The sequence below is a fragment of the Trachinotus anak genome, unplaced genomic scaffold (genome assembly GCF_046630095.1).
Source record: "Trachinotus anak isolate AG129_WGS33_773 ecotype Australia unplaced genomic scaffold, CSIRO_AGI_Tana_v1 ptg000012l, whole genome shotgun sequence".
Taxonomy (NCBI): Eukaryota; Metazoa; Chordata; class Actinopteri; order Carangiformes; family Carangidae; genus Trachinotus; species Trachinotus anak.
This window is the reverse complement of record NW_027273863.1, coordinates 5,102,448-5,126,400: the sequence shown is the minus strand read 5'-3', so window position 1 is coordinate 5,126,400 and position 23,953 is coordinate 5,102,448. Positions and strand designations below refer to the sequence as shown.

The following is a 23,953-nucleotide window of genomic DNA, read 5'->3' as shown; positions in this document are numbered from 1 at the left end:
GGCCGCCCAGTGTAATTTTGAAAATGCTCTAATGTGGTGGGATGCATCATTTCCCACATTTTGTCAAAGTCTGCGCAGCTTTGTTGGTATACTGTGTATAACGTGGCAGTTAAGGGACAAGACAAAGTTTCCACCTTGATTTTTTCTCTTTTTTCAGTAAAGCTAACATTAGGCTTTAGAGCTAGACTGTGTTTGGCGTTCATTATGTATTAATGAAGGTTAGAATATTTATCACTCTGCCAGAATGTGTCTGGATGTGTCTGTTTTAACTCCTCTTCCATTTTTGAATCAAAAATAACTGTTCAGACCTATGCTGCTTTTTCCATTAAGGTGTGAATCCCTGTACCTGCCCTATCCATGTGTTGACATATAGATGAATATTGGATCACCTGTCGTTTATGTTACATTGCCTGGTTTTTAACATGTCAATAGGCTCTATGCCTAGCTCCTTTTGAAGTAGTCTCAACTAAAGGTGTGCTCCAAATAAAACTATCCCTGATTTTCCTGGAAAACTTGAACTGAAAGTAAGGTAATCACGATTCATTATGACCCATTTCCACCCATAATTTGCAGTGAGATAGAATAGTTGTTAAAAATGAGAACTCACCAATCTGCAAAAATACACTTCCACTCAGTCGGCTCATGTTACACCACCAACTTAAAGATGAACTTATTATCAAAAGCAGCAGTACCCAGTCAGGAGGGTGCTCTGCTGCACCTGTCACCACACCTAACTGTGTGACACACCCTGGACTACACTTCTACATCTCGTTTTGATAAAAGTTCAACCACTGGTACCAGTGAAGCAAAAACAACATTTTCAGCTGGTGTTAAGTTCCTTACGCAATCAACCAACTAGTTCCCTGAAGAAAGGCTCTAATTAGCTCCAGTCTTTGTCCAGCAGAGCATCACCAGACTTATTTTAAATTGTATTAAGAAATTTAAGACGTGGGTCGTGGTTCAGAGAAGTGAAACACACCCGGCTGATAGCACACAGAACTGAGGTCATTTATTGAGGGTGATTTCAAGACTAAACAGTTTGAAGTGGTCAGAAGAAACTTCTGCCAGTTTGGTTTGGCTGGTTTAGGCTGTTGTGAAAGCTGTAAGTCTGTTCACCTCCCAGCCGAATACAACAGCATATACATTTATGCAAAATCATTTAGTCACTATGGTAACGTGTGTGAAGTGAAAAGGAATTACATCAGAGGCGTGTTCAAAGGTTAGAATTAAAAACTGTCCAATGACTTACCTGTCACCTGTTACCTGTCATTCCATGGGATCCATTGTTAGTCTGGACCAAATGAACTGAACCAGAGACCTGAGAACGACCTCAGACTGAATCATCACTGCTTCATTTTTGTTTAATGACAGTGGCAGATCTTTGACTCATTCGTTTTTCAGATGATTAAATGTGCAGATCGTGGTTATGTCCACAGGCACTGCAGATTGGGTGGGCCGCGTCACAGAAATTAACACTGTGATTAACAGCAGATGGGTTGAAATAATATATAATTTACTGGGAAAATATTGATTACATTCTGTAAGATGTGAACATATTTTAACTTCATCTTTCGCCAGGAACAAATTAGACTTTGGGCTGCTGAAGTCGTTATATTTTATTATTTTGGGCAGCGGCCAAATGTTATAATGAGCTTTTAAATTGTTTGTGTTTGGGAAGTAGCAGTGATATTCAGAATTTAAATGTCAGACTATGTTCAGGCTTTTGTGGAAATACCTGTTGCCTTTTTCATTTTACCGAAGGAGAACTTTTACTTTAAATAGATGTTTATTTAAAACCAGCCTACTTCAGTGTAATATGCAATATCCCACTGAGAAATAATGGTAATGTCTCATCAGGTGCAGGGCTCTAAATCGGGGAAAATAATTCATAAGTGGATGATTTATATGTACATGCAGATTCGTATTACATCAGAGCCAATCTGTGCATCACTAGTGTTTAAATCCAAGATTCAATAGAATTAAAAGTCTACAACAGCACTAGCAGCCTCCTGAGTCTGCATTATAATGTTCAAATAACCACCAGGAAACAAAAGTGTTGGATGGGCAACTTTTCTGGGGACAATCTGGACATTTGTTGTAGGGGTAGCGGTGAACTGAAGTGTTGGACAAGTGGAAATTTTAACATGCCGGTGATGTTGGTGGTGTGGATCACCAAAGTCATTAGGGGTTAACCACTGAAAAACCTACATGCCTCTGCCAAATTTAATGTTAATCCATCCAGAAGTTGTTTAGATATTTTAATCTGGACCAAAGTGTTGAACAGATGGACTGCTGCCCCGACAGTGCCAACCCCCAGAGCCACACTGCTACTGTATTTAAAAACTACTTTCATTCAGCTTATACGCTCCCACAGGATAAGTACCAATCAACATGAAGTAAATATAAAAGATTTGAAAATATGATTTTAGGATGAGATCTCATGACGTATTTGAACTTAAAGGGGAACTTCACCAATTTCACACATTAAAGAGTTATGACTGCAAATGAGACAAACGTTGTCTAAAGCCTTTTGTGGCTCCAGAGGGAGCTGTTTGAAATCTGATGAATGTCCTCAGCTGATGTCTCTTCAGTCAGCATCAGTTTATCCTGAAGACTAACTTGAAAAGTGTGTCTGTGTGTGTGTGGAGTTAAAAAGAAGTATGGCCTGCTCCACATCTCTGCTTGAGGCTAGAGGCTACATTAGTTGCTCCTAGCATAAAAGACCCAAATCACAAATATAGTTGTGTTTTCGGGAACCAAAAACCATCTCAGTGTAGTTTTACATCTCTTTACCAGCTCTAGTAACAACAGGTCGGTCAGAGGCTCTCAGCCTCTCTTCTGATTGGCTGACTGTTTTCTGAGTCATCAAATAAAAATATAGCAGATTTTACGTATATACTGAAATCTGATCCTGGATCCTGAGGGCAGTGACTGTATAAATGTGACATCACAAAGTTAAGGAAGATCTGATGGCTTGTTTAAAGGCACTGTTTTTGAATATGGGCGGTGTGCATTTCTCAGCCCAGCACAAGTAGCAGCAACACAGGAGGCACTGGGAACACAAATGGTGGTGGTGGCAGCAAAACCATCACAAGTAATGGTATTAATATAGAACCTAGACCTGCTTTATAATCAAAAAAGACACGGAAATCTCACTTTATACAATATGGGACCTTTAAGAATAATTTTTGAAATCCTGCTCTTCAGGCAGAGGAGGACACGAGCCAATGAACTGTTGAGGAGTATTATGCTCATCAGCCACTCTCAACGGGTAATAAAAGCACCTTAGCTAGCAGCTAACATTAGCACCTACCCTGTTAGCAAGATGACTTCTTCTGCACCACTTTCACAAGACAGGCCACAATGCATGATGGTCTAGCATGATCAATGTAGTGAAACATCTTCTGTACGCTGTGTGCCCCTTGACAATTTTGTAGTGGGTCAAATTTACAGTTGAAAATCTGAACATCACTATAAAATGCCCGATTCTCTATATAGTGAACTATATAGTGAGTGATTGGATGGGCTTAAGACTGAACTGTCTATGGCTGCGTTGCATTGTGGGTAACATAGGGTTTTAAAGAAAGACAAATCCATGGGAAAAAAAGATAGATAGATAGATGCTGCACTGTTTTTTTTTTTTAACTGTCCATCATGTGTCTGACAGCTTTACTGTTACATCAGTGACATCGCACTCCTGTAACAGTAGATAGCACTGCTGTGAATGTCGGCTCAGTCTGGAATCAGACTGAAAGATGCACAAATGATGATGTGTATTTGTACGTGCAGTGTGTGTGTGTGTGTGTGTTTGTGTGTGTTTGTGTGTGTGGGTGGGTGGATACTTGATATTGTGGACACTGTGTGTGTCCTTGAGTACTATAGGTTGTGCAGAAAACTACTCAGAAGCTAAAGATAGCCAGTGAAAATGCTGAGGGTAGAAAAAATAATGGACTCTGCATGTTTTAGACCAAAGCCTCGCTCTGAGTTACTACAATGTTCTGGAAGACCATTCCTGGTCTAAGTAGGTCACACATACGTGGACATAGACACACACAGGTCATGCACACACACTTGTAGTTGATCTAGGACATAGTAATGGCCCTCTGATGAGAATGTGTGAAAAGAAAGAGGCTGAAGAGGAGCAGACAGGAGTGGAGGGAGTGTCAGCTATTTGAACAAAGTGTAGGCGAACAGATAGTTGCGCACTCCTCCACCTCCGTCCTTCTTCCTCTACAAGCTGGATTCATTATATTTCAAGCTACTGCACCACAGTGAAGTTATTATTATTTTTAAGTCAGTCATTTGTCACCTCCTGTCATACTTGTTTTTTCACTGTGTAATTTGTCAATATGGTTGGGCTGATGCGAGTGTTTGTTACCAGGCTGAAAGAAGTTTTTCAGGCAGAGCGGGACTCACACACACACACACACACACACACACACACACACACACACACACAGACACACACACACACACTCAAAACCTTCCTATTCATTTTGATTCTAAAAACAAGGTCTGCACATGTGCGGTCTGCAGAGACACAGACACAGACACACACACACACACACATGCTGCCATGTAAATGCTGCCTCTGCTGACTCACACCAGGAGATCCCTTCTGCTGTTTCCCCTCCGTTTCCTTCTACCCACATGAGATTGATTAGCCATTCGACGTTGTATTTATCACATCTGTCAGCTTTCATCCTCGTATCGTTCATCATCTCTGCTGTCAACACATCTGCTGTTGGGGAAGCTCAGTGTTAAGTGCCGGCCCTGAAAGAGGTTCCTTCCAGTGTGAGATGTGGCCCATTTGAAAAATCTGAGATATTGTCTTACTGAATGACAGATAAAGTGTAAGTGGCATGGGGTATTGATTAGCTTTTGCTTGCAGCCTGGCAACAGTTCTGATATATCAAGAATGAATGTTTAAAAAAAAAACTCAAAACAGTTTTACCCTGTCAGCAGACATGGACAGTAATTCAGAAAATTCATGTTTCAGTAGATAGTAGATACTGCATGCTCATGCTATATGTATTTTGTAGAGCGTTCATATTTATAGGAGGGAAGAAAAAGTTATAATTCTAGTCGCTACACCTAATTGAAATCAAGGACTGTGACAGAGAAAAATGCATCTGAAGTTTAGCATCTGGTAAAAGCAAGGTGTAAAATAAAAGGTGTTCAGACACTGCAATAATAGCAAAGATATAATTGTTATTCTTATTCTTATTTAAATTACTTAAATATCACACTGTATATTGTGAGTCAAGCCCACGTAAACCATCCTGGTGCTGTAAATACTCACTATCTTGCTTAAATATGTATTAATCCGCTGCTAAAAATAGTCCCCTACAAATGCACTGTTTACTCTTGTTTGAGTAACTCAACCAAACTGAAAAATCACAACAAATATAGATTAGATTGAAATTTCTTTTAGCACATTGGCAGGCTGACACTAGCATTTAGCTTAAAGCATTGTGCTTAAGAACAGCTTCACAGAGCAACCAGCATGACTTGAGACTTGTTTAAAAATACAAGTATGTACAGTATTTATGACCCACTTTAAGTATTAACTGTATCTCTCCATTCTTTTAGCATTGAGAACAAATAACACATTCTTGGTTTTGGATGTGTTTGATGACAATAAAAAGAAAAAATACCAGATCTGTCCTTTCAAAAAATATGATAAATATCATTCTAATAACAACAATAGCTGGCTGTTTAATGCAGTGTATTCATGTTGTTGACCTGACTGTAAATGGTTCACAGCAGGTCCAGTCAAGACTGGTCACAGACCTCTGCATCAAACTTACAGAAGTGAAAAGTCAGTTTAGTGTGATTACCAGTCTAGTTGGATGTGATTAAAGCAGCCAACTTGATACTTATTAAATGAGACTAATAGGGTTTTAAATTGATATTTAGCCAAAGGTTTAGTCAAAAGAATTAAAAACTTTCCATGTGCAATTATGATAACTCATGGAGGCTTTTTTGAATTTAAACACAGATTGTTTTGTTGTGCTGACAATATTAGGCTATGTAACTCACATATAACCTTCCTCTTCCAGAACAAAATGCTGTTGCAGTAGCTGAAGTCTCTTCTCTTAAACCTAAAAAACTTCTGCAGATGTGCACATTACATGTCTTAAACAGCCCAGCAACAGACCATATGTTGCGGTACATTCAAATCAAATGAACTACAGCTGGGCTCATTTACATATGTAGTCTCAGTGAATGCACAACTAAACTGAGAGGTTGCAGTAACACAAAATTTTGCTCATGATAATAACCAGTTAGTTTTATTTGACAAACATAAAACAACAACCACCCAAACCTGACATACAATTACAAAATTTAAAGCATAAAAAAAAGCTAAAAGCTTATTGTGGTGCTCATTAGAGAGAGCATCCATGTGTTTGTGTAGTGTTTATTCCCCAAACTTGAAAGCACATTACATCACTGCTTCAGCCTTCATTTCCATTATGCTGGCAACATGACCTCCCGCTGAGTTTTACAAGCCACAACACTGGCTCAACATAAGTAACTTCAGAGGAGAGATGTTGCATTCACTGCTTCGTCAGAGGAAAAAAAACATGACAGTGTGTGCGAGAATGCAGAGAGGAAAAGCTGATGAAAATAGGAGAATTCATGAGGGGAAAAGAAAATAGCAGGCAGGAGTGAAGTCAACCAACAGGAAAAAACACAAAGCCGAAAATCCATTACACAGGGTTTCTGCTGGTTATCAAATCTGAGTTTGTCGGCAGAGTATGGTGTTTCTGCAGCCTCTCAGCCACAGGATAATTAATGTGAATCATGGTGCTCTGTGGAACTGTTCACTCTAATCGGCACTGCAGCGCAAAACAGCTTCTCTCAGGTTTGACCTACACCTCATATGAATCAAAATCAAAAGCAGTTTGGGCCGTGGTAATGGAAGTTGTATTTTTTGTCTCTGTAAGTCTAATTAAACTCATCTAATTTTTTCTCTTCACCTGCAGTACCATTATTATAAAAAAATATTGATCTGTTATGGATGTTACATTCTTTGCATAAGCCGTGCGACAAGCACACCTAATTTATAATCATTTTTAAAGCACACATACCTCTATAATATCCACTTATGATTGGTGTTAACATGAGAGACAATAAAAAACACAGGATTAATAGTTGTTTTTAATAACAATCAACCTAATGTTAATTGTAGTCACTTGATGATACAATACATTCTTCTTAGTTATATATTCATAAGAAGTGGTTTCAAAGTGGATCAGATATTTTTTTTTTTTAATTTCTTATGCAAGGGTGGAAAACAAACAAATGAAAATTGAAAAAGTGATAGGAATGGAGGAGAGGAGAGGGATAACTCCACATTAAAAGCCAGAATCTGTTTGTTTTCGTGCCTGGATTTCCCTCCGGATTAATGAAGTATCTGTCTAGGGTATCCATTCAGTCCACATTGACTCTGACCAGTATTCAGCCTCAGAAACAGCTGCATGTCTGCCAGCAGCTGCCCCTGAGGAGCTGAAACGACAGTGGCCAAACAAATTGTCTCGCTGATTGACAGCAAAAATTACTGGATAGAAATAGTTTTCAAGTAGGCAGCATGAGGATTATGCAGGATGAAAACAGCTTTGTTTTTATGTATTGATTCATTGACTTTATTTCTACCCACTGTAGCAGGCTGGGAGAATCCACCTACAGTGAAACTACACAGCTCACAGTGACACCAGGAGCTTTGATCAGTCATTACCAATACCATTAAAAAGTTCACAACATATAATCAACGGGAGGTCGGTGTGAGTCTGTGGAGATTACGCTTCACTGAGCGCGGCAGAGTAAAAACAAAATAGACTCAGGTGATGCACGTCTCAGTGTCAGTGTGGATTGATACATTAGATGAACTGGAACCCTGTCTATTCTTGAGACAGGCGAGTAAGTGGTTTAGCTGGCATTTGAGTCTTCTACTGTTTGTTATTTCCAGCTGAAGGAAGACTTGGGGCCAGAGCTCCACAATAGAAATAGGACAAATGTCTTGCGTTTTATTTCTGCTATGCAGTGTTACAGTATGTGAAGATGTTTTTGAGTGAATATGTTTTTGTCTGTTTATTTCTTTGTGCATGTAAATTGAAGAAAAACCCTCACACAGCTTCTTCCCATTAGGTTACTATCACGGTCCAGTTTTCCGTTCTTGCATGGTGCAGTTTACAAGGATAAAGATGGCAAGGATGGCAGATTTATCATCAAATTTCTTATTAATTATGAAACAATGAGTCATTAATTTTAGTAAGAAAGCAGACCAGGTCTTTTTTGTCAACTAAAATGAAATGTAGCATGCAGATTTTATCACCTATAGATAGCTAGCTAATTAAGCTAATGTTAGCTCCATGAGTCGGTTGAAAGCAACATCTCTGGCTAACTTGTTTTTTCAATGGGAATCTTGCAAAAAAGAGTCTTAAATGTGAACTTGATTGTTGCATATGTATGAATGAAGGCAAAAGACTGACGCTAAAGCTACATGTCCCGGGCGAAAAATTAGCATCCTCAACAACTGATAACCCATGTAGATGAAAATAGAACTGGTGTTCAATTTTAGTGTCGAACTAGTTGTAAATACGAGAAGGAAAAATGTAAGATCAGATTGTTTTTTTGTTTTACAATAACATGAGCCTGTTAGGCTGCTTTTTAGCAGTTTTACATTACATAGCAATAGAAAGGTTTTGGGCTAAAGGCGCACTGGCTCACCCAGGTAAAGCCATCTGAGGTAATAGATCTGCTAACGTTAGCATAAACTCTGAAACCAGCCAGCTCCAGCTTCCACAGTGGGAAAATGCTACACAGCAGATGTACTAGCTTTTTGTCTTTTTTTGTTTTCTTTTATTTGAATAACTATTAAACACTAATGTAGTTAGTTAATTTTCTGCTTGGCCTTAGAAGTAACTCTGAGTTAAGTTTATACTGAAAGTAACTTCAGTAAACTTGCATTAGATTAGATAAACACTGTTTAATCCATTCCGTTAGCCATTTTAGTATGTGGAGAAGGCTTGTTCATCCCACCATGCCTAGTTACAGTTGCTAAGCTATTATTAGACAAGTTGTTGACAAGCTGTTTGGAGCTGGCTTTAGTGTACTGTTAATACATATGTACATGTGCATACAGTATGTTTGCATGCATGTGTTTTTTGCTCATGTCAAAGTTTGGCTGTCTATAGCTAGAACTGGAAAGCAGTGACAGGAGGCAGAGCAATGCATTGTGGGTAGGCCCCAACTTTCTCTCTGCTACCTGCTACAGATGGAAAAAAATGAGCGACTGGGGATCGAAAGACAAGTGGTGTAAGTAATGTGTGTGTGTGTGTGTGTGTGTGTGTGTGTGTGTGTGTGTGTGTGTGTGTGTGTGTGTGCGCTGGGTTGAGGAGCTGTGTCTAGTGCTCCAGACTAAAGAGTTCAGCTCTGCCGCTTATATTATGCAGCGAGCTGAGCAGACGGTTGACACTGCAAAGGAAAAGATACCGCACTTTATATTTGATGAGCCTAAGTCTGGTGGTAGATGTTGATTATTTTATTACAGGCAAATGAAGAAAGACACAGATGCAGCAGCACCGACTGAGCCAGGATTTCAGAGCATGCATTAGTGAACACACTGGACTTCTTTCTATCAGTTCCACTCTTGTCTTACCTTTCCCAACATCTCCTTTAGAGACGCAGGGTAGTGAAAATAAAAAATAGTTTTTGAATATATGTATGGGCAATGGGCAATATATGGATCACATTTCATCTTCAAAACCATAACTATTTTATTTAACAAGGTATCAAGATGACGCATAACTTTAACAACAACACAAATGCTCTATACTTTTTATACCAGCAGTAGTTTTGTGAAAATAGATTTCTTTCAAATCTTTAATATTTTAAAGCTTGGACCCTCTTCTCTTGTATGACTGGACTTTGCAAACCAGTGCAGCGGCCTTCATCTTTTTTTGCTCTCTAATTAATTTGGTAAAATTAATCATTGCACCTTTTAAATTCAAGTAGGTGGCCCATGCGAAGGTCACAGACGCAAGCAGGTAATTTTTTTAATGAGGTTATTATATCATTTACATTATATCATTACATTACATTTTAAAATCATTTAAAGATGGGTCCAAATGCCATTTGTTAGTCTAATTAATAAGAAAAATAACTGTTGATGCTGAACCATAGTTACCCTCATAAAATAGTTTCATACACAGTAATTAGACCAAATGGAACAAAATGGCATAAGCAAAAAGTTTCCAATCACAAGGCTAAAGTGAACATGCATGCCTGTGACATTAAACTGCAGCTTAATGTGTTTTGGAGCATGGTACTGAGCAACCAGCCACAGCAGAGAGTGTGTAATATAGGAGTGCAGACCACATGAGGCTTTAAACTTTCTGTAGAACAAGAATACAGAATTCTTACAGAACTAAAACCAGTAGCTGGTCTCCAGCTCCTCCGTCTTCTCCCTCATCTCACATCGTCTGCAGTAAAAGCTCATCTCTCATGCATTTACAGAAAGTGCATATTAATAGCCATCCTTGATCAAAGCCTAGCCTCTGTGGTAATATGACTTCTTTGGTGTCACTGAAAGAAATGTGCACACATAAAGCTGCAGGATGAATAAATTGCCAATTTTCTTCTTGACCTGTTTTATTGATCATGACTTTGTAACGCAGCATCTTTTATTGGGTTTAAGCATGAAATCTGCAAATACACAAACCCAACATAACACAGATATATTTGATTTTAGTATAAGAACAGTTATGGCTTATAAAGATAGACTTTAAAGGACTCTCCACCTGTACTGCATAGTAATGCATTATTGAGTAAAGTGTTACAGTAATGTGATTACAGCTAAAATGTTTACTGTATGTATAATTACATGGGGATCATGTTGGACTTGACCAGCTGAGATGGCATGTCACGTCATCCTGATCAGTTCTCACACATCTTGGAGCAAACTGTCAAGCAGACATTACTTCATACTGCAGCGTGTTCAAAATCGAAATGGTCAATTCCTCGTCTGGAAAACTCATCATAACACTTAGGACAAAAATAACTATTGTAACTACTGTAACTGTTGTGAGTCTGGCTTATATCCTCTACCATCACCTGGAGGATCTTCAAAGTTTATTCAGACCATTTTCAGTAATCAGAGTAATCATTTTGTCACTAACATGTCAGAAAATTGTTCAAAGGTCCCATATTGTTTAGAGTGGGATGTCCATGTTTTTCTTTTTTTCCTTTTTTTGATAATAAAGTAGGTCTAGGTTCTATATTAATACGTTGAAAGTATCAAAGCCTCAGTCCACAGAGAAATGCACACAGCCTGTATCCAGAAACTGAGTCTTAAAACAAGCCGTCAGGACTTCTGTAACTTTATGATGTCACAACAAAGCAGTCACTGCTCTCACCCATACCCCAAACCCTCTAAACCCCCCAAACTATCTAACCTTGCAGGATTTGGTTTCTCTGAGTGTTTACCTGAAATCTGTTATATTTTACAGTCAGACAATCAGAAGACAAGCTCAGATCCTCTCTTCTGATTGGCTCACTGTTGTTACTTGAGCTCCAGAGAAAAGCCTGAGAGAGGTTGATGGTTTTTGGTTCGTAAAACCAAAAATGCCTTTGGCAATTTCCAAGAGAGCCAGAGATGGAATATTCAGATGATGTTCAGTTTACTGTCTTACAAGACACATTTGAGAAACTGAAACCAGAAAATGACAAAAAAAAACACTTAAGCTTGGAAAAAGCCTCAAATCATGAATCCTCCATCAGAATAGTTGTTTATTGATTTTCTGTCAGCTGACTAATCAGCTAATCAACTGTTTCAGTCCACACAAGTCCAAAGAATCCTTGATAAATAAAGTGGAACAAGGATCCTTCTGGTCATTTGGACCACACTTGGGTAGATGTTCACTGTTTGATTAGGCCAGTGCTCGGGACGGTGTTTCTTGAGAACAACACAGCTATAGCCAAGTGTGCAGATGAAGAAAGGCCAGTTGTGATCTAAGTCTGTAAATGTTTGTTTTCATTTTGTTCTTGAATCTGTCCTGTGAAACTGTTTCCACTGAGGATGGTGAGCTTTTACTGGGCAGAGCTGCTCATTTTCCCTCTTTTCCAAACAGCACCTGCAGATACAATGTGGTGTTTGGGAGGGGTGGTATTGGCAATCTTCCCAGCAACAGGCAATAAACTGAGATAAAAATACCAAGACCACAAGGTGTTTCAGTGTTATTAAAGCAACAATGTCAAGTAAACTCCCGAGAACTCTTACCTTTTAGATGTTTACCTCGTTTGCCCTGGCTCTGAGCATTTAACATCCTTGAGGTTTTCATTTGCTCTGCAGTTTAAATACACAATTCTATGTTGGTGCTGGGAGAACAGTTTTCCTATTTTGCAGCACAATGGGTTTATTTTACACTTGCTCATAATTCTGATGTGTCTAAGCCTGTGCTTAAAACCAATTTCAGCACTGTTTTCACGGGGGGGTTGGAAACACAGACGGTGGTGAGGAGAGGAATTAAACCCCGGATCTACAGCCGTGGTTATCGTAAAACAAGACAAATCTGTCTGGTTTGGGATGAGCATTTAAGTACTTTTGGTATCGGCAGAGCGTTAAATCTCCTTGAATACGTCTTCCCTGTTGCTGCAGTTTCCTTTCCTTTATTTCAATTCACATCTCTCTTATGTGGACTTGTTTTCCTCTGCCTCCAGGACCATTTTGTTACTGACTGGATGTAGTTAATAATTTTCCGGCCTAAAACAATCGCTCCAGACAGCAGTGGTCTTAGCTGTACAGCCACCTTGACATTTTCTCATTCAACAGCCCCCTTTTCTGAAACAACTAAATGCCAAGCGGACACCACGGGGCACAATTAGACTGCTTTACACTAGAGAGAGGGGGGGACGGCTACAGCAGGACACACATATATACACACACACATACACACCAACCTTGCTCCCCATGCAGCCCACCACTGTCCTACAGTCATTTATTTTACTTTACTAATTGCTTTAATGGGGTTTTCAGGGGCCAGCCTGTTCCCGTTGTGAGCTAGTGGCTGCACACTAACTCTGTATCGGTCCTCTGTCTCCATTAATAGGCTCACATTAGAGCTGAATCTTTACTAATACGATCAGTTGACAAGCACTTGATTGTAGAAGCTGCTCATTAAGACATAGTTAATTGTTGTCCTTTTTACTTAACTGATTTTCAAGCTATTACTCACACACCCGTGCATCCACACCAATCAAACCCTTCACTGGTGCAGTTCATAATACCTCCATTTAAAGATTAAATTAGTCATCCTTTTGTCTTCATTTTTAAGTCACACCTGGTCGTGTTGAAACTGTGTTTTTTATTTTTTGCAAGTTGAGTTCTCAAAACTCCATTAAAGCACTTTTAACAAACGTTTTTATGACCACCTGCAGACAGAACCAGTTAAATCTTGTTTCGCTGGCAGTTTGTTTGTTGAGGTCAGTTGTAAACAGAGACTCCCAGGAATCACACTGTAGGAGCACAGACTTCCTCATGTTCTGTCAGTCACTTAACCAAGCGAGCCCAGTCAGCTAGCGGACTCTGACAACACCCACCTGTCACTCAAAGTGGCCACGCCCTCAATTATGCATAAATTTAAGATTACTTGATAAAATTCAAATGGGTGTGTTATATAAAAAATTACAGTTGTCATTAAGGAAGAAATTAGCTATAGAGACCTAAACTGTTTTTTGTACCAGGCTGTAAACATGTTTATTTCTGCTGTAAAGTTGGAAATTTTAACATGGGAGTCTGAGCCAGCCTCAAGTGGCTCTTTAAGGAACTGCAGTTTTTGGCACTTTATTTTCAGCCCTGGTGGCTGCCACTTGCATGAGAGACACATTTGATGTGTGTCTTACGCCTCGTGGCTGCGGCACGACATCAGAGATTTGGCGTCTCGCCTTTTTTTCCATGCATGAAGAAAATAAACAGGGAAGAGATCTGTTGATGGTGAGATTGACATTATACCAGCAACATTACATAAAACTGACACCTTTCACCATGCTATGAATAGTAGACATGAAAAAATATATATACATATTATATTTACATTTTTTGCCATGTGAAGACAATGGAGTTACTGTATATTATTATATAAGACCAAGGTCTTTAGGTAATGTAAATAATTGCTTGGGAAATGTTTTCTCAGTTTTTTGAGTTTTGTCTAAGTAACAGTCTTGTTTAGCTAATATCAGCCAGTAAGCTTTTTTTTTTTTTTTTTTTACTATATTAGTCCATTTATTATTAATCACCTCTGTTGGTTTCCACTCATTAGCAGGCCTTTGAGTTATATAATTAATCTAGAGAAATGTTTCTCATTTCAATGTAAACTAAACAGATTATATACACATAAATGTCAGTTTACTTACCATAGGGAGTTCTTCTCAGTCTGTGAAAGCAGTTGTGTAATGTCTGGTTCAAGAAGGGTGTTGTCAAGTCTGACAAAGTAACTCATGGTGATGTTGTCAGGTTTATCTTGGTTTCTGTTCAGCGACTTAAGATTTATAACAGAAAGACTGTAACAAACTGGGGGATTTCGGAGCCTGACTCATACAAGATACTTAAAGTCAGGATATCACAGCCTCTTTGATTGGCTTTGATTTTCACCATTCTTTCTTACATCTGTCTTTTCTGAGTCCCCCAATTCATGGAAGTGCAACACTAAACTGCTGGGACAGTCCTTCAGACTGCATTACCACACACTGTTGATGTATCACTATCACTTCTTTTTTTAGCATGCTAACCAGCTAGCCCTGGCTTTGCTGTCTCATAATAGTGCTTTGCAATAGTGACTCAATGTAGCATGAAGTCCCTAGTTCAGCATGAGAACATAAAGAAGTAGCCCAGAAGGGGGTATTCTAACCTCTTGTAAATGCAACAGTTGCTGAAGCTCTTGCCAAGCGACCATTATCGCCACCACCAACCGCTGCCAGGAAGAAACCACATTCAGCTGCAGAGAAAACTTACATATGTGCTATATGTGCTTTAGTGTGAACTGTAACATTTAATGCTGTTGTCATAATTGTGTATTTAAACTGAGGATGTTTCTGGCTTAACTCTAGTGAGAGAATACAATAAAATACTGCTTTTTTCTATCTACAACACAGGTTAAAAAAACAGGGGTTCACAGAGGCTGAGATAAACACCCACATATTTCTAACTCCATGCCCTCAGTTTATAACACAAGCTTTCTGTTATAAATTTGTAAACCATGATAACCTTGTTGACATCATCTGGGTTATCATCTAAGACTTGACGAAGCTTCTCTAGAACCAGGAAGGCATTACACAACTGTTTTCACAAGCTGAGTAGCGGTACCTATGATGATCGACAGTGTAAAATCAGTGGAGCACCTTTTTAATGTTGATAATCAGCGCAGCCTGCTGGATAGGAACAATATATCAACCTTTTAAAATCAAAATGGTCTTGGCTCAACATATTGTTAACACACACACACATACACATGCACTGACATGCATGTTGAGAGGGTACTTAATGCTCAGCCAACAGCTCGCTTGTGTGCGACTAAACCTGTAGTTGGTCTGTCTGCAGCCAAACAGCCGTGTAAACTGAGCCAATCTAAATTTGAATAAAGAAATGACTGGAGGCTGGAGCTTTGCATGCAGCATGTATTTTCAGGGATGTCATGATTGGTTTAGTTAGTGTCATTCAGGGAGAGGGGAAGTGGACAAGTTGGGATAAAGGAAAGCGAGAATAAAGAAAAAAGGATTTTAGGTTGTGTGGACAAGGCCTCAGGAAGATTTTCACAGGGCATCTTGGTGCTTTGAGGCACCTGTTGGAAAGCCATGGCTTTGGATTTTGAGTCAGATTGCATCTGGGTAAGAGATGGTTGTGCTTTTTTAGATATGTTTATCTTACAGCACATTAACCAATAAAATACAATTACAAAATTCAAATGAAAATTGACAGCTAAGATAAAAGTTTGTAGGCAGGCGGTGAAGTGCTATAATTAAATATAACTCTTAGTGCCTTCTGGGGGACTTGTTAATGAACTACAGGAGCTGGTGAGCTGACTATTGACATGGTAGCAACCTGGGGACGCATCAAGTGAAGTCAATTATTGTCACATAGACCAAAATTACAGATTTCCCTCAAAGGGTTTTCCAGTCTGTACAGCATATGATGCGCTCTATTCTAAGACACAAGGTTTGGATAAAGAAAAACTCAAGAGGAACCTCAGTCAATCTCTCTGCTTGGTCACCATTACAATCTATGGCTGGTTAACAGTTTGCAAGCACTGTGCTTGGTCGCCCAACTAACAATAATATGGTTGAAACCATTCCCCACCATGACTTAATTTGGGAAACAAGTCAGTGCCTTCTGGATATTGTGTTGTAATTCAGCTCAACACTAATGTGATCTGAATTCTTACAATGAAGATTTGATGTTTTCTCAACCACAGTCTGCTTGTAATTTGATTCTGAAAATTCAGTTCTTCTAAAACACATGACAGCTCTACAAGCTCTACTCTGCATGTAAACCGTGGGGCATATTCACAAGTATTCAAAAGCTAAGAGAAGGGGCAAGTTTCACCCTGTTGCCATGGATGGCATCCTGTTTCATCAATGAACTTACTCACTAGGTCTACAGTGATTGGTTGACAGGCTGAGGCTGAGCATGCAGCATGTATTTGCTGGGATGTCATAACTGGTATAGTTAGTGTCATTCAGGGAGAGGGGAAATGGACAAGTCAGGATGAAGGACAACAAAACCAAAGAAAAGGGGCTGAAGAACTTTTTCACAGGTGAGCGTGGCACCTGTTGGGAAGGGGTGTGAATTTTCAGTCAGATCGTATCTGGGTAAGAGATGGTTGTGTATGGTTATGGTCATTTTTTTTTCATTTTGCTTCTCCATAGTTTTTTGGACTTGCTCATCTCACAGCACATCAATGCAATTACAAAATGAAAATGAAAATTGACAAGTTAAATAAAAAAGGATGTCAGATTATTTGATAGCGTCCTCTGTTTGCACTCTCCAGCACTGATCATGGTGATTCCACTGAAGTGAACTAGCTTTGCTCTTTGCTGTTGTGAATGCTGGTCTGACTGGGCCTTTACAAAATATACTGTGCATTTTTTTAGACTGTGTCGCTTCAATAGTTGAGGAATAAAATTCTGTTTACGTGCCACAGTAGGATATAGGTTTTTAGACTGATAGTGTTGCACTATAATACACACATTTCTGGCCTTCTTTGGGGCCTTGTCAGCAAATTATTGTAGATGGTGAACTACACTGTTAACATGTTAACATGTCACTACACAATGTGAGTCACGCATGTGTCATTTTACAACAACAGCTGACTGCTAGCTTTGGTTAGTTCAAAACTCGCCTGCTGCACTAATCCTGACACAGTAACGTATAATAAAACCCGAGTCACTAATAACTTAATAACAGCCATACGAAGTGAGAGTGTCTTCTCCAGACTGTGAGACCGTGGTTCCTAATTTTATATAATTCAGTACAGCTAACAAAATCTTTAAATTAGGCCAGACTGCTGGCTAGCCTCCAGCATCTACTCAGTCACATGAAACGGACTATACTTCGCTGAATGAACTTGCAATATGTGATGATTTGCAAAACTGGAAGTAGCTGTCCAAGATGTCATTTACAAGCTCACATGTGTGAGTTTCGTTGTGTGACTCAGACTGTGTTGTTACAGAGGACATGCCTTATCCAGTCAATACAGTTACCAAGCTAGCTGGCTTGGTATGACAGTTTCTAAGCAAGGTTGCAACGGTGCTGTGCAACAGTCTTTATTCAGAGGCAGATCTCTTATAAAAATCTCCTGTGCTGTCCATGTGGTACCTTACAGAGGGATAAAAGTGGATGATGCAACACAGCTAATATGACGCCTCCTTTTTTTCCCCTTTTTGGACTCTCTGGCTTTTCATTGTCTGAAGGCGCAAGACTGAAAAAGGGTGACTGCATAAAAATGAACTGATTTCACACTTTACAAGTCACAATTTTGCTGTTATAAATGCTGGTCTGGGTCCTTACAGTGCAATACAAGCTACACTGTTATAATTGACTTCTTGCTACAGTAGAGAAATAAAATAAAGTCATTTTCATGCGCTTTCATATTCTTAGTCTGTATAGGAAAGAGAGGCTATTAGTAAAAAAAAGCCTTGACATGCCTCTGTGTAGGTTAGGGATTTGTGTGTGTTTGTGTGTTCGTGTGTGCTTGAATTCACTCCAACAAATGTGCTTTTTTGCCCCCATACACTCCTTACATCCCACTTCAGCCTATAGAATTTCACTGAGGCAGAACACAGCATGTGTGTGTGTGTGTGTGTGTGTGTGTGTGTGTGTGTGTGAGTGAGCGTGTACGTGTGTGAGTGTGTATGTGTGTGAGTGTGTGTAGGTATGTGGAGATGGCCAGAGAGTGTGTGAAGGCATGTGTATGTGTCTGTCTGTGTGTGTGTGTGTGTCTGTGTGTGTGTGTGGGTATGAGTCTACTGTTTCACTGTGTGTGTGTGCGTCTCCCTCCATCTTGTGCCCCTTCCATCTTTTGTCTCTCCTGCTTCTCCCCTTCTCCCAAAATCCCTTCTTGCTTTTCATGGTGATGGTGTGGGGGGAGGAGGGAGAAGGAAGACGGGGGGGGGGGTGCAGATGGTCTGGTCAGAGAGAGAGAGAGAGAGAGAGAGAGGTTGAGCAAGAGAGGCAGAGAGTGAGCGGGCTTTTTTGGCAGGGTCGGCTGGTGGGAGGGCCCATTGTGATGCAACGTTGCATAAATAATGCCACGGGGCTTCTAAATGCTCTGTTGCTATGGGGACCTTTGTGCCTCAGTGAACACTGTGTGTGTGTGTGTGTGTGTGTGTGTGTGTGTGTGTGTGTGTGTGTGTGTGTTTCATGGCCCCAGAGGAGGGACAGAGAAAGAGACATAGAGACATAGAAGGGGGGGGGGGGGCTGAGTTGCAGTCAGCTCAAGTGACACTTGTAGTCTCTCTCTCTCTGTCTCTCTATCACTTGCTGTGTCCTGACCCAGGACAGATGAGTGTGTGGAGGAGGGAGACGAGTGTGGACGCTTTTTGACCAGGGAGCAAAGAGAGGCGGGATACCCTGTGATTTTGTGGCTTTTTGTGAAGTATGGTCCATGTGAAGGTACGTGTGTGTGCTCTCTTTTCATTTCTTCTTTTTTTTCCCAATTCCACCACCATTATAGAGCAAAGTCCGTCCCATCAGGGTCTGTGCTTCTTGCTCTGCAGTAACAGGTGTCTGCCTGTCAGCCCTGAACTGGAGGGAGCAGAGATTGGAGGGGCAGGACGAGGGGGGGTAGTAAAGGAGGGAACCATCGCTTTTGTCTGGCTGTTTTTCGAGGAGCCTTACAACCAAATTCTCACGACTGGCCATCCAGCTAAGTTAGTCAGCCTGCTCAACCTCTCAGCCTCTACGCTCTGAGCTGCAGGAACGGCAAACAAGTGAAGAAGAAGAAAAAAATCACAAGCTTTTCATCTTTTCTTTCATCTGCTGTGGGGGAGTTGTCTCAAAGTAGGTTGTTTTTTCTCGGTTTTACTCGTCTTTACATCAGCTGATGAGGTGTTTAGATCGACTTGACTGGAAAAAGTCAGATGGCGCAGAAGGAAGCATGCAGTGATGATTGAGATGTGGCTGATCTGTGTTTGCATCAAAGGATTTTTACAGCGTGCCTGGTTTTGTTTTCACCTTGTGAGTCTGCGTGTGTGTGTGTGTGTCATAATGGCAAAAAGTGGTCCTGGGGACACCTACTGTAGTGCGTACTCTGGCAGGTGTTTATATGTCTGTCTGTCTGTCTGTCTGCAGCATCACGTTTGCAGGATACAGTCACCAAACTTACAGGTGTGTAGTTGAGATCAAAATGAAGGCCAAGTTCAAACGTGGGTCTGATGACCCACAGGTACTGGGTACTGAGGGTCACAACGTCAACATGTTGACGGGCGTCGTGGCTCGAGTGATCCCATCACTAGACGATCTCTAGCTTCTTCAAAGCAGACTTTAAGTCATGAGGTTATAGACACTGAAATCATCCATGTGCCTCTGATAACTGACTTCAAGCTATAACTTTAAGAATACTATGGTGATTGATCTTAGGCCGTTAAGTGCTAAAAAGGAAGTTTTATTACCAGGCTTTTATTTTTTAATCAGCTTAAATACATTTCAGCACAGGGTTTTTTTTTTTCACTTTTATTTCAGTTGAGCAGCTACATTTTTATCCACCCTGCAGTGTAAACACATCCATGCATCATCATGTTGAAGTTGGGTAAACAGAGAAGTCTGGATGTTTCTCCTGCTGTTTAATGCTGGAGTATTCACACTTAAGAGACTTCACAGCAGTGTGTGTGTGAGTGTGTGTGTGTGTGTGAGAGCATTACAGTACGTTAACATCAACAGACTGTTCTGCATTCACATCTTCCACTCCACAACAGCTCCAGTCAGATTTAGTGTTTTACAGCAGAACGTATATGACAGTTGGAAATTTCATGAAGTCAATGGGAAACTTTATATAACACTGGCCCTCCTTAGTGTGTCTGTATATCCACTGCATGACACAACAGTTTGTGTTATTTATGTGCAGAGACTGTGTGTTCTCACATGTGACTCTGTAGGCTGTGTACACAGTCTGCAGAATGAATACAAACGCATTTAGGCTTTTATGTGTGTCTGTATGGCACGCATGTTTCTATATATATATGTGTGTGTGTGTGTGTGTGTGTGTGTGTGTGCGTGTATGTGTGTGTGTCTAGTTACCATTAATAGAAGATGGTGCATAATTATAGTGAAATTTGCAATTTACATTAATGATTCATTATAATCAAATTGTGTTATTATGGTGGAGAGGCTGGATTTGCCTCAGGCATCATCAGTGTTTAAGCTCCCACAGACCAGCACTCTGCTCTCTGTCACTGCTCTTAGGCAGAAAACTGTGTAATTACAATAAATAGCATTAATGTTCTGTCTTACTGGGAAATGCATTTTAAGGGTTTTCCAAATGTTAAAACTGTTAAAACTGTTATAAAGTTGCTTTGTTTCTCTGACTGTGTGCAAACAGAGCTGTCTGACTTTTTATCACTTTCTTTTCTGGACATATGTGGCTCGTTTCAGCTGGAAACTGCATGAGGTTGGAGAGTTAGATGTGCAGTAGGTCTTTTGTCTAGCATAGCTATTGTTTGATTAGTTCAGCATAACGTGGTTCACTGGCACTGGGTGCATCAAAGTGTCTTATTTCTCTCATAAGAATGACAGATAAGTTCAGTGACCTGCCTGTCAAACCAAATGAAACGTATGAAGATCCATTCGCCTCCAGCCTTTAGAGGAGCGCTCTTACAGCAGGTTTCCTGTTTTTAAATGCTGACCGGGGAGCACCGACTGATTGTACAAAAATGATTACCAGCCGTGACAGTATGGCTGATAATGTTTTTACCTTGTTTGTCCGTTTGTGTGTGTGAGTGTTTGTGTATGACACGTGGCTCCTGACTGGGGGCGGCTGTGGCCCAGGTAGAGCGGGTTGTCCACTAATCAGAAGGTCGGTGGTTTGATCCCCAGCTCCCACAGTCTGTCAAAGTGTCCTTTGGCAAGACATTCAACCACGAATTGTCTCTGTTTAATCATGTGTAGTAAGAAAGTGCCGCTTACAGTGTGAAGCACCTTGAGTGATCGATAAGACTAGAGAGCACTATATAAGTGCCATCCATTTACCTACAGTAGCAGAAACTATCGCAGAGGTGGTTTTGAGTACATTGGCAGGTGTTTATATGTCTGTCTGTCAAATGACCTTCCATCAATATGTTAGAAGCTATCATGAGAAGTGGACAACACCCAGAAGGAGTGTCTCCGAAGCTCAGAGGAACTAAGACCATGGTAGCATGATGTCCAAGAAGATGTAGCCTCGTGATGTTTACTCATTCTGAAATGGTATGGGAAGAAACAGCTTCCAGATCTTCTTCAGTTGCTCTGCAGACTAACTCAGCCTCTGCTCAGCTTTCTGCTTCATGACTGATGGTTTTCCCACAACAAAAATCTCAAAAAGCTTTACAGGTTTTTAGTTGAGATCAAAATGAAGGCCAAATTTGAAGATGTGTACCAAGAACCATGAGTACTGAGAACTGCAGTAATTTAGTAATACCTACTTGAGAACTCATGTTGGAGCATCAACATGTTGACAGGCATCACTGCTGCTGACCCCGTCCCATCATGGTCTCTAGTTCATTATAATTCCCTCACTTTTATTACCTGGAACCCCACAGAAACCTGTCAGAAACCAAGTCAAGATCTGAATCATAATTGTTGAACCAGTGCTCCAGAGTAATAGACAATTTATGTTCTTCAGTTGATTTGAAACAAAACTCAACTCAATTGGATTCATTTGGTTTTTGCACAATTTGCTGATATCAGTTATGTTTAATCTGCTATAATGATTGCAGCAGCAGACACAAATACTATAATCAGCTGTTGGCTTGTTTGTGTATCAGGGAATGAGTGGTTATTTATCACACACTGAACAACGTAAATTAAGCATGAAAACAATGAGCCTCATGCAGGAACTATGAGGGAATATCCTGGTGTTCATCCTCCAGTAGAGTCCTGAGACCTGGGGAATCAATGCAGTGATGCTGTTCTGGGGTCACAACACCTGACTAGGACCCTTTTCACCCCTCTGTGTGAATATATACAGTTTTATATATCACGTATGGTTTTTTTGTGAATGACCTTCACAAACGCAGCATGGTAATTGTGGTAATAATCTTTTGAACGCACGCCTCCTCTTGAATGCACACTTTGTTATGGATAAGTATTTGTTATTTATGGAAACAGGGGATTCAAGGTTCAGATATTCAAAGTTTAGCTATCACAATTAAATGTTTAGTCTTGGCAGAAAAGTTTATATATCCAAAAAATCAACATGAAATGGAAACAGACAGATTAATCATGAGAAAGAAGAAGCATTTGACTTAAATGTCCACCAAACCTTCTGCTCCACTGAGAAATGACAGCAGACGAAAAACATCGGATCTGTGTGGAGCAATGAGGACACTGTGATGTTTCTCAAATGAATGCATGAAACTAGGATAAATACCATATTTTCATCATGTTTTCCACATAGTTTTTGCTGGTTTCACATTTGAATGGAGCTCTTTTAATTATCATCTCACGTCTCTGCTGCAGCTGTTTATCTCTCAGTGAACAAACGCTTAATAACGCGTAACAGTAGTAAATGGAAATGCACACTCATTTGCATTTAAATTTGCTGATTTTATAGAAATGCTTAAAAAAAATATTTCAATACATTTGAATGGAAACTCAGCTCATTGTTCACCAGACTGCAGGATTTTTTTGTAAATGTTCTCCTCTGCTACCTGTTGAATCCCCAACATTAAAGGTTTTATTCTCCTCTTTCTGAACAGCAAGACTTTCCACAATGAAACACTGTATTATACACAGATTACAACAATTCTCAGTGAGCGCAACTTAAAGCTGCACTGCAGTTGCATTGCATTGAAGTGATAGTTCGGATCATTTGACATGGGGGTTGTGTGAGGTACGTCTCTATAGTCAGTGTGTTACCTGCAGTAGCTTCAGATCAGCGTAGTCCCAGTTTAGCAGAACACAGAAACACAGCCAACACAGAAGCTGAGTGATGTGCTGCTGTGGACGGGGTCAGCAGAAAAACATATTTTAGTGACTTTAAAAAATGCTCACAGGAAAACGCTAATATCAGTTTAAGTGTATGCTATATTATGAATATTTTTACTGCTTTATCTTGTTGCTAAACAGACCTTTCTTTTGGAACTAAATTTTTTTCAACCGTTGAACCACCGTATTACTACGCACATGCGCACATGCGCACCTGCGCTTAGCACTGTCTGAATCAAAGAGCTGATCTGCGGAGTAATACAGTGTGTAGAAATACAT

The 23,953-nt window shown here is 40.0% G+C and overlaps 1 protein-coding gene across 10 annotated transcripts in view; it reads left to right on the top strand.

The window, feature by feature from the left end:
• ctnnd2b (catenin (cadherin-associated protein), delta 2b) overlaps nt 1-23,953 on the top strand; it is a 187,592-nt gene that overhangs the window by 36,477 nt on the left and 127,162 nt on the right. The window contains exon 1 of one of the 10 annotated variants that reach the window (XM_071491654.1): nt 18,946-19,168. The exons of 8 other annotated variants lie outside the window; for them this stretch is intronic. In XM_071491654.1, coding sequence (XP_071347755.1) covers nt 19,154-19,168 — 15 coding nt within the window. In that variant the 5' untranslated portion in view covers nt 18,946-19,153. Of the gene's footprint in view, nt 1-18,945; nt 19,169-19,208; nt 19,556-23,953 lie in introns of those variants that run through there. One more of the 10 variants, XM_071491655.1, reaches the window with a different exon arrangement.